Source organism: Astatotilapia calliptera, chromosome 16 (genome assembly GCF_964374335.1).
Source record: "Astatotilapia calliptera chromosome 16, fAstCal68.1, whole genome shotgun sequence".
NCBI classification, from domain to species: domain Eukaryota; kingdom Metazoa; phylum Chordata; class Actinopteri; order Cichliformes; family Cichlidae; genus Astatotilapia; species Astatotilapia calliptera.
This window is the reverse complement of record NC_137437.1, coordinates 8741066-8753160: the sequence shown is the minus strand read 5'-3', so window position 1 is coordinate 8753160 and position 12095 is coordinate 8741066. Positions and strand designations below refer to the sequence as shown.

Sequence of the window (12095 nt, the reverse complement as noted above, 5' to 3'; positions counted from 1 at the left end):
GAGATTAGACATGACCTGAACTAAACATAACCATGCAGACATGACAGGTAGACGCATGAACCAGGGAGACGGAGTACAGGGGAAGATGACAGAAGCGACAGCATGAACTTAACACAAGACACACAGACATAAACACATGAAGGGCTAGGGAGGCTCAATACAAGGGTAATATAATTACAAATGAGCTGGAATAACTTAATGAACCTAACAAACAATAAACATCAAAATAGACTAAACACAAAACACTGGGTCGCACGACCCAGGACCATGACAGTATGAGTAATTTTAAAACTTAGTAGCGGCCGCCATTGTTGGAAACTGGAGTTTGGCTGGGCCGCACTATGAATTCTGGGATATTGGTGGGCCACGAAGGACACACCCGACCCATCCTTCAAATTCGGGGAAATGAAGGACGCATTTGTTGGGTGCCTTCGGAGGAGTCTACGAATTTGGACAGCCTTCGGCGCATCGCTGTGACGTAATCGGTCTACAAATGCGGCCTCAGGAGGATGCAGCCCATGAATTTGGACACGACCACAGATAGATATCTCTCTCTCTCTAAATGTAAAAAAATTCCCCACTCGCCCCCTGTGGGCAGTCAATTCTTTTCTATATATACACACATATACAGGGTGGGCCATTTATATGGATACACCGTAATAACATGGGAATGGTTGGTGACATTAAAGTCCTGTTTGTGGCACATTAGTATATGTGAGGGGGCAAACTCCTCAAGATGGGTGGTGACCATGGTGGCCATTTAGAAGTCGGCCATCTTGGATACAACTTTTGTTTTTTCAATAGGAAGAGGGCCATGTGACACATCAAACTTATTGGTACTGGTAATATCACATATATATCATATATCAAGGTGATCCCTCACGTGATCCAAATGTTTTTTTAATCTGGTTAGTGTGCCAATTAGAAATGAGAAAATTACATTAAATACACATACATGCAGAGGTATCACAGTAAAAGCCATGCTTACTGTATTTCTAAAAAGGCACAAGTTCTCACCAATAATAAACTGAGATGATTAAACAGGTTATTTAAACAGTTTCTATTTACATTTATGTTCTCCCCCTAAATCCATAGCTGTGTTGTTGTAAGCAGTTATCCTGTAGGTGAACAGTACTATCCCCCCACAGCAAGTGACCCTCTCCTTAACTCATATTTAAATATTAACGGCAGGCTCCCCACACAGGTGTATGCTCCACACAATCATCAAGTATGTTAGCATGGAAAAAAACAGCTCTGACAGAGCCGCAGCTCTTGCACGTTACACACATGGAAAACCCACAGTTTTGTCCGTGCGTTTTGTTTACCTCTCTAACTGAGCCCAGGACTGAGACTAATTTTACATATGTGCGTACTAATGCTGAAGGCGCTGCCATTAAAGACTGCTGCGGTCTGGATCATCTAAAAAGGTCCATGGTGCTGGCCATTTACCAAACTTCTCTGTGGATCACAGAGAGACAAGAGACAATTACTGTGTAGCAGTGGGCAATATAGCTTCAAAAGTATATTGCAATACTTGGGCAAATTTGCGATAATGATAATTCTGATGATATACAAACAAAATGCTAATTAGCAATGGGTGAGTTCAGATTACAGGTAGCAGCATTTAATAGGGCCAACATGAAAAATATTTTCCATCCTTCTTTTCCAACAAGTTACTGTCATCGATGACACAGTGATACTGACACAGCATCATTTCCAGCGCCACAGAATAACACAAATGGAAGCCCAAAAGTAGCCAACCAGTAGGGCAACAAAATAACTCAACAATTGTTCAGTGTTCCTTTTATTTGTTTTTTTTTTTTTGTTTTGTTTTTTTTACAGAATGCTAATCTCACAGGAGCCAGGCTGCAGTATGTGTAAAGAGATTATGAGTTTCACAGCTTTTCTAAACCAGGGGTAGAGCAGTGCATAGATCAAAGGGTTTAGACATGAGTTAAAATAGAACAGATAGAGCAAAAAGGATACAGATGAACTATTGAGTAGGTCGTCCCTGGCAAGAGTAACACAATAATAAGGGCAGAAACACAGTAGAAACACAACTACAAGAACACCCAGAGTCCTGGCTGCTTTTAACTCTGATTTCTTTGTTGTTAGAGTCACTGAAAGCTGCAGAGCAGCAACTGTAACATGAGAGCGCATGGCTCGAGCCTGAGACACAGCCACCACAAATACTCTCAGATACAGAACTACAATGACAGTAACTGGAACAAAAAAGGTTAAAAGAAGGTCAATCGTTCCTGTAATTAAGTCAACATCAATTGTACATTCTCCATAGCAGGAATTATGCTTCCCTGGTTGAGTTAGATCATCCTTTACAAACAGGCTGCTATAGAAAACAGAGCAGAGCCAACACAGACAAACACAGAGTTTCACTCTTCTGTCTGTGATTCTGGTGGGGTAATGCAGAGGGTCACAAATAGCCACATAGCGGTCAATTGATATTAACACCATGTCTCCCACTGAGGTAGAGGTAACAATTAAAGACATATAATTGTACATAGAACAGGTGAGGTCACCGAGAAACCAGCAGGCTGTATTTCGGAGGATTTCTCCAGGCATCAACAGGAGACCAACAAGAAAGTCTGAGACAGCCAGAGAGAGGAGGAGGGTGTTAGTGGGTGTGTGGAGCTGCCTGCAAGAAGACACAAAAATTATTAAATTAACAGTCCTCAAATCGCTAAATTAAAGCAACCCAACAAACAATAAAACATTAGCTCTTGGTAAGAGAAAAACAGTTTTGATCATTTCTTGTCGACCACTTCTATATCAGATAGTTTAATTGTATACACCACTGAGGTCACAAAAACATCTTAAGTCAATTAGCTCACAGAATGTATAAGCTACACACAGCTATTAAAAAAATAACAACAACTCTGCCTGTAGTGGGAGACTGAGATGATGATGAGCAGGTTGAGAGTCACAGTTAGCAGCGAGATGGAGGACAACACAACATGAAGGAACACAAATTCTGACAGAGGAGGTTTCTTGCAGGAGGTGTTGAAGAGTTGTGGAAAACAGAGCTCTGCCACATCCTGTGTATCCATTTTCAGAGAGACCTGTAGCTCTATGTAGCATTACAAACTGAATTAGTTATATAACTCACCCCTTCTCACTCCGCCCCTCGTCTTTTTCTCAATGTCAGTTGGATATCTATGTGCTCCATCCCTCACTGTGGATTTCAATTTCTTTTCTGCAGTACCCTTAGCTGTCTCTCTCTCTGATCTTTCTAACTGGTATACTCAGCCTTCTTCACCATTTACAACTTCTTTTTCTTCTAAAAAAGAATGTCCTGTCTGATGCCAATATTTTCAGACTAAGTGACTTCTTACATTTGTGTGTCTCTAATGGCTGCTGAGGAGCACTTCCACTTACATTACAAATTTTTGTTTGCCAAGACCAGGGTGAAATTTGTGCCAGAGTTAAATTCTACTTCCAGTTGGCACTTGTTTGCCATTTGACTTACAATGTAATAATGTTGAATTTCAAAAGCAAAAATGTTCTCAGTAAAAAAAAAAAACCCACATACATATCAAACTTGGAAAACAGGCTGCTTTGATGGTGGACTATTTCTGCCTTTTATGGCATATCACCTGTAGAATCTATACTCCTTTGAGTTGCTGGAAGATGTTTCACCTGAAACATCGTCAAGCAACTCAAAGAAGTTCAGACGCTTGTCTTTCCAAGCTCCTTAGACTACAAAGACCTGGATGACTGAGAACCTTCACAGACATATCTATACTCCGCTTTTACCCATCTCTAAATCTCTGTACAGGAAGTGAGTAAAGTCTGTTTATTGAGATCAGCGGCAGCACTTTCAGAGTTTGAGAGCTAATAAAATTCAAAAACGATCCAGAATCTCATAAGTCAAGACTGTGTTGATGTGGCCAAATAATACTCTGTTTGAAAATACAGCTGTTACATTATCTGAGCTTTTGTTTCATTGCGTTGGCTAAAATAATTTTATGTTCACAATATTATTGCAGTATCTAGAGAAAATGTAAAAGATAAAAATTAATTTCACCCAGAGCACTTTTTTTTTTTTTAGTTTATTGCAATGTTGGATGGATCAAGAGGTTTAGCCTGGGGCAATCTGAGCTAGTTAAACACAAATTATCAATTGAGAATAAACAATTTAATAGAATGTGTTGTGTCTTTTTTGAAGGTAAAAAGATGAATTCTATGACGACCACCAGAATATCCAAAAATATGTTTAAATTCTCTACAGTCCTTTGTTTTTGCTTTTTCCAAACATATCTTGCCCCGAAATCAGTTGTGATTACAAGAATAAAAAAACCAAACAAACAACCAACTGTAGTGGCTATATTATTCTTGCTGAGTTTTCACTTTATTGTACATTTATAAGAACCTCAAAATCCCATCCTTTCGTGAACCTCGGGACCAAAAATGGTCCCGCCCCAAAAGTGCTCTAAAAATGTTATATATCAATATTTTTTTCTACTTTAAATTAGTCAATCTTTTAAAACTACTTCTGCTTAAAATATCCATGTCAAGTTTTAATTATATTTTCATTGTTTTAACCCTTTAAATCCCAGTTTTATTACATGAGCGCCCTGTTTTTTTAGCCCCAAAAAACAAAAAAACTAAATATTTTCCAAAAAAAACATTTGAAGTAATATTTGTTTGTTATTATAATTAGGCCTTTAGATGGACTAAAGATTGGCACCAACAGTCATTTCGATCGCCTTTTATTTTTTTTCCAGGAGCGCATTTCATAAGATGCACACTATCGACCACGCCCAAAAAGTGCTATAAAAAATTTATATATTAATATTTTATTCCACTTTAAATTAGCCAATCGTTTAGACCTACTTCTCCTTGAAATATTCATGTCAAGTTTTAATTACATTTCGTGGATTTTAACCCTTTATATCCCGGTTTCGTCACATGAGCGCACTGCTTTTTTTGCCCCAAAAACATAAAACATAAAACATAAAATATTTTCCAAAAAAAACATTTGAAGTAATATTTTATTGTTATTATAATTAGGCCTTTAGATGGACAAAAGATTGGCACCAACATTAATTTCGATCCGTTTTTAATTTTTTTGCAGAAGCCGAAAATGTCCCCAGGCGGCACTGCTGCTCCTGCTCCCCCGGGGAGGAGTGCCTCTGCCGCGGGTGTGTTTCGCGCAGCGCCGGAGCATATGGTTCGGTTCCCGTGTCTGCAGCACACACTTCCGCTACCACGTGAAAACAAATACGTCATTTCCTGTTGATTAAAAAAAATTAATGCACCCTCAAACAATCCTAAGGGCAGAAAATGGTCCGGAACGAGCAGCGGGCCAAGCTGCTGCTGCACGCGGGAAATTAGTCTGCCTTTTCCGGGTATCTGTCTCGAGCAGGCCGCTGTAGAAGGTGTGTATGTTCCAGCAGGCGTCACATGTGGAACAAGGGCGCCACCCGGTGGCCAAATAAAAAATTACAATTCTAAGGCCCTGAGTCCAGAATGAAAGTGAAAGTTAAGCCATCACCACGACGTTAATGGTAATAATTGTACAGTGAAAAATAACGTTTATAATGGGTTTCAATGGGGCACAAATCGGCCACGAGGTTCGATAGTGGATGTATGCCTTTTATTCAGCCATTTAAGCTCATTTAAAAAACTCAGACTGAAATTTTAAAATAAAATGGGGAAAAAAATACATGTTTGAAAATTTGGCTATACTCCATTAAACACAGTGGAAATGGCGTGGAATTAAAAAACGGAAAGGCCACGAAATGGTCCCAGGTTCTACCAAGGGATTTGGGACAGACAAACAACTAGTTTTATGCCTCGGTTTGTTAGCAACAACGACGGTGAAACCATAGTGTTGGCTCCGCCAGCCACTTGTTTATTTTCCACATAAACCTTTCACAATAAAGCTCAACATCCTTGAGATTTTTCAAAATAAACTGAAATAATGATAAAATGTAAAATATTCTCAAACATCAATTTTCTGAATATGCATCAAACAAGTTACCTCAAGTATGAACATGAAATGTAAATGTGTGTATAGTGCGTGTGGCACGCTCCTGACTCATTGTCAGGTGGTGAAAAGAATACCACTGGCATGTCTTTGTGGCGGAGGTGTGGTCCCGGGCGCGGCTGCAGGGGAGGAGTGGTGCAGTGAGCTCAACGGGGCGGTGCTGGAGATGCCGGTGAGAACAGCTGATGGCGATTTGGACTGATGGTGGTTTCCTTCCCTTTTTATAGTGAGACGGAGCGGAGGGGGAGGGAAATCAGCTGGGACCGACAGCTGTCAGACTGTGTTCAGTCATAACCCAGGGAAAACTATAAATAAATGTGGAATCTGGTGATAAAGACCTGTGTGTGTGTGTACCTGTGTGTAGTGCATTTCACAGTCTTCTTTGGAGGAAGCAGTCTAGGGACAAGGGCAATGACTCGTCTATCTCCAGGGTGAAGCAGTTAAACAACAACTCCTTGGTGGCAGGGCCCCTGGGGTGGATGAGGTTACGCACGTCTACAATGTTTTGTGGAGATAAGGGGTGGCACCTATTGATTGCCAGACTAGGGTGTTGGTACCCATTTTTAAGAAAGGGGATCAAAGGGTGTGTTCCAACTATAGCCAACCCAAAAATGCTGATTCTGCTCATTTGGAAGTACAGCTTTCAGTGGGAGAAACTTTGGGAAGGTTGGGGAAACCTGCAGTCAGCTCAGACTGAAGTTGGATGAGTGATGAAATGTTTCTCCCAAAGAAAACGCTACGTCCAGATGTACAGAAAGAACCTTTTGGGATTTACTCATCTGGATGATTGAGCATGCATCAAGATATAGATTTTGTGCGCAACCAGCGTGAGGCCTGTTACAATTGCTCCTGCTTTTTTCTCTTTAGTTTAGCTTTTTTCTTACTTATTCTTTTTCTTTACTTGGACGTTGGTCTGTTTGAATATCTTTCGTTCAGTCATGTGGATCAAGAGAACTTTTGTTCTGCTTGTGACCGCAGAACTGTTACCTTTATTGAGCAATGGGACCACAACACAACTACTACATACACACAGGCTGCTTACTCGAGAGATAAGCTGATCGCACTGATGTCGCCTGCTCAACGGTCAGAACCACAGATGTACCAGCTGAAATCTGGAGGAAAACACACCGAGGATGCAGAGGTGGAGGACAGAAGAGGACAAGGAAGGAGACGGTGAGACAGGAGTATTTCTGACTTCTCCACGGAGTCAGAGGAAATACCGGGAGTGTAGCTCGATGTGTTTCACTGAATCATGGATGCACCAGGATATTCCCGACCACAACACATTCGTGGAAGGGAAGGCTTCCACGCTGTTCGGGCAGACAGGGACAGCGCCGCAAACTAATAGCCAAAGTGAAAGGACGGGGGCTTCCTGTTCTTGTTGACAACCGTTGATGTAACCCTGCCCACGTAACAATCAAAGAAAGGATTTGCTGCCCGGACATTGAACTGTGCACTGTCTCTCTCTCTCTCTCCACATAGTTGCCTCCGGTGAAAGTCCTGACACCTCTCCCCCACATCATACTGTCACTCATGACCGGGTTCAGAAGCAAATGAGGAGACTCCACTCAGGCAAGTCTGCTGGACCAAATAGGGTGAGTCCCCGTGTCCTTAAGGCCTGCACCTCCCAGCTTTGTGGAGTCTTTCATAAACTGTTCATGTTGAGTCTGAGTCTACAGGGGGTCCAAGTGCTGTGGAAGACATCATGCCTCATCCCTGTACCAAAGACGCAGTGGCCCCCAGCATTACAGGCCTGTGGCACTGACCTCCCACATTCATGAAGATTCTGGAAGGACTTATCCTGGACCAGCTCCAACCCATAGTCAGACCACATCAGGATCCCCTTCAGTTTGCTTACCAGCCCCGCCCTGAGGACACCATCATCTACCTGCTCCATCATGTCTACACCCATCTGGACCAGCCAGTGAGCACTGTGAGGGTCATGTTTTTTTACTTTTCCAGTGCATTCAACACCATCAGGCCAACCCTCCTGGGTGATAACCTAACATAAATGCTAACCGCGAAGACCACAATATGTGCGTTTTCCACATTGTGTGTCTGACAAGGTAATCATAGGGAGGGAGCTCAATGGAGTGCTTTGGGGGCTTTGAGGTGGTGACCACCAGGGCCACCACAAGGGAATGTCCTCTCCCCCTTCCTCTTCACCCTCTACACCACAGACTACAGCCACTGCACAGACCTGCTATCTTCAGAAGTTTTCTGATGACTCTCTGGTGGTTGGATGCATCAGCAGGGGTGATTAGTCAGAGTACTGGGCTGACCAGGTTGATTCCTTTGTTACATGGTGCAAGCAGAAACATCTGCAGCTCAACGTGGCAAAGACCAAGGAATTGATGGTGGACTTAACCCCTGTTTCAATCCAGGGGATCAATGTGGACATTGTGGAGGACTATAAATACCTTGGAGTATACTTAGATAATAAACTGGACTGGGTTAAAAACAACACTGCACTTTACAGGAAAGGCTAGAGTCATCTCTATTTTCTGAGGCGGCTGAAGTCCTTCAACATCTGTCAGACAATGCTCAGGATTTGTCTGTGAGTCTGTTGTGGCCAGTGCTATGCTCTATGTGGTTGCATGCTGGGGGAGCAGGTTAAGATTCGCAGATGCCAACAGACTCAATAAATTGATCCACAAGGCTAGTAATGTTATGGGGATGGAGCTGGATTCCCTTAAGGTGATGTCAGAGAGGTGGATGTTGTCCAATTTAAAGACAATGTTGGATAATATCTCCCACCCACTCCATGACATGCTTGCTAGCCACAGGAGCACGCTCAGTGAGAGACTGAGATTATCAAAAAGCACCACTGAACAACACAGGAAATTATTCTGCTATTGGCCATCTCCCTGAACAACTCCTCCATCTTGTACACTGTAAACACTACAATAGTTTCATCCTTTTTGCACACACTCTTTTCTACTCAGTAATGTTGCTGTCAGTATTCTTGATATTTATTTACAAACCCCTCTGTCAATCCTTCATATATATTATTGAGTGATTTGTATGTATTGTGCTATTTCTTAAATTTGTGAATCTGCGACATATTGTATTGTTAAATAGCCTAGTCTGTTTCTGTTACTGTTCTGGAGCAACTAAACCTACATAATTTCCTTAGGGATTAAAAAAGTATGCTGATTTTGATTCTGATATAGGGGGATCACACTCCTCAGCCTCCCTTAGAAAGATACAGGAGGAACAATGCGCTCCACTTGGAGCAGGAACTCGTTCCTAACCCAGAGTGAGCACCCCACCCTTTTCCTGGTTGTGGAACATTGGGCCATCTCTTTATTCTCTTGAGGATACTGGAGGATGCATGGAGTTTGCCCCACCAGTCTATATGTGTTTTGTGGATTTGGAAAAGGCATTTGGCCGTGTCCCTCGGAGTGTCCGGTAGGGAGGTGCTCCAGGAGTATGGTGTGTGTCTGGTCATTGTTACGGGCAATTCAATTCGTTGCAAAATCTTGGTCCACATAGCTGTCAATACATTGGACTTGTTGCCGGTGGGTGATGGACTTCACCAGGGCTGCCCTTTGTCATCTTTGTCACTGATTCTGTTCATAATTTTCATGGACAGAATTTCTAGGTGTAGCCAAGTGGCGGAAGGCTTCCACTTGGGCAGTCTCAGAATGTCATCTCTGCTTTTTGAGATGACTTGGTTCTTTTGGCTTCATCAGGTAATGGCCTCCAGTTCGTACAGGAATAGTTTGCAGCCAAGTGGGAATGAGAATCAGCACATAGAACGCAAGTACAGACTTGCGTACTTGAGAATTGAGTCTTCGGCTGGAGTCTTCGAATTTGGACAGCCTTCGTCAGTCGCTGTGACATAATTGGCCTACAAATGTGGCCTCAGGAGGCCTTTTTTTCGGTACCGGTACTAGTTTTATTTTGTTGTATTTATCCGTGACACCTTAAAGGCCGGTCTGTGAAAATATTGTCGGGCATAAACCGGTCCATGGCGCAAAAAAGTTTGGGGACCGCTGGTTTAGAGGGTCTACATTGTCTGCACTGTATATAGTGAAGTTTTTGAACAGTGAAATTTGTGCCCAAATAAATTTGCACATCATTAGAATGAAAGTTATTGGCCATGTTTGCATAGCCCTTTTTAAAAAAAAAAAAAAAATACATGACATATTGTGTGTCGGGTGGTGGACAGGGCTATCCAGATTGACATCCTCCCCTCTCCGGTGGGGAGGGGGCCTGAGATTGTCTAAATTGGAGTCTGATCTATACGCAGTGCAGAAAAAATGTTTTAAGAAAGCAAATAAGTTGGTGTTCCAAAAAATATGATTGTTTGCTTGCAGGACACCAGGAGAGATGAGTCCTCCGTCACAGATGGTGTGGTCAGTGAAGATGGTCACCTGCAGGTTCAAGCTCATTGCATCTCCAATCCACATCCACTGCCACTGTACTTAAGGGAAGTTAAAGACTTTCCCCTGCACTTACATTTGGATCACCTCGATCCATGATAGTCACTCAGGCAATAATGCCTGGACTGGAAACAAGCCATCCTTAAAATATTATAACATTCCAGCTCATGTTTTTGAATGAAAAAAAAATGTGTTATGTAAAGTAGAGACTGCACTTGTGACTGAACAATAAATAAAAATTTTATTTTCATTATATAAGTAATGTAAGTACAAAAAAAAGCTGTGGAAAGCCTAAACTTAGTTTCATAATAATTAAATCTGAGACTTTGTTTCATTGTGAGATTATAACAATGATGGCAATATAATTGTTTGTTGTTCAGCAGAACAGTCTCCAGTACGTTGGCTATTATACTTTTTTGCATTTGAAAAAAAAAAAGTTTGGCCGATTTTAACATCATTACAAAAAGTGTTGTTAATTATTTTTTACTCATATTCAGGTTACCACAAATTGGTTTTTAATTTAGTTGAACTTGAAATGTTTGTCAGTAGGGTAAACAATTAGTATTGCACAGTCAGAAATATCAAGTTATTCTTAATACTGCAGACTTGCAATGAATAAGTTATCCTAACAGTCATCTTAAGTAAGCCTTACTTAGTTATGCATAGCTTTTTTGAGTTCTGGAAGCTAAATAGATTTTATACTCTGTACTCAAAGTGAATAAGTTGCAAAAACTTAGTCGTCTTAAATCAACTTTACTCAATTTTTTTTTGAGGCAACAAGTTTGCATAGTTTTTACAGTGCAGTCTTTCACATTGAAAGGAGCCAGTTTAGATTGCTTGGGCTTGACACACTTGGAGGAGACCCTGGAGCAGGCACTGGAAATGCTTGAGGTTACATCTCTCAGCTGGTTTAGGAATGCCTCTTAGAGCGTTTAAGTTGCTTAAAGCATTACAAAACTATATATTAACATAATCACAAGACAAATACTTTAGTTTTCTATTTGTAAAAAACAGACAACAATATTTTAGGTTTTCTGAGGAAGTACTGTACCTTTGGTCATATGGGTCCACATTTTTGTTGCTGTTCAGATAAACTTATTATGGTAGGCTGTCTTTTTTTTCTGTCTAATTGATTGTAAACGTTTCTCCTTCCTTAACAGGAAAATGAAAGTCTATAGACACAATTAATAATATTATCCTGTAAATTAACACCATCCACTATAAAGTCACAGGACTGAACGTCACAGAACGTTTGTTGCCCAGCTCCTTCATTACCATCTTTGGTTTACAATGAACCAAAGCCACTAACCACAAAGCTACAAATAACATAACAAAACCACAAATACTTTTATATAGGGAATAATAACAGTAGTAGAAAGGTTGAATTCAGTTGGGTAATTCAGCAAAGTGCAGTGGAGTATTAGTCTTCTGAGAGAAATTAGGTTTTGTATATAGTGTTGTAAATAGTTTGGTCCACTTGTAAATGAGCACGGAAGCAGAAGGGGGTGAACTACCCATTTGTTGTTTTCTTTTGCTTGTTAAATTAGGGCGCTAACATTAGTGCTTGTCTTTTGTTTAGTTTTGTGTCATGCAGGGTTTAGGTAGCACTTTTTGAAATAGCTTCTTTTGTTTATTATTTTGACCCTTGGTAACCCTGGAGTTAATGCTTTCAGTTTTGGTGTTATTGGTGGCAATAAACC

The 12095-nt window shown here is 41.1% G+C and overlaps 1 protein-coding gene across 1 annotated transcript; it reads right to left on the bottom strand.

Moving 5' to 3' along the window:
- Nucleotides 1-1794: 1794 nt before the first annotated feature.
- Nucleotides 1795-3065, bottom strand: LOC113008176 (trace amine-associated receptor 13c-like). The gene is made up of 2 exons (XM_026145414.2): nucleotides 2899-3065; nucleotides 1795-2653 (listed from the first exon to the last, which is right to left on the bottom strand). The coding sequence occupies exons 1-2, from the start codon at nucleotides 3063-3065 to the stop codon at nucleotides 1837-1839; spliced, it is 984 nt and encodes a 327-aa protein (XP_026001199.2). The 3' UTR covers nucleotides 1795-1836.
- Nucleotides 3066-12095: the final 9030 nt, after the last annotated feature.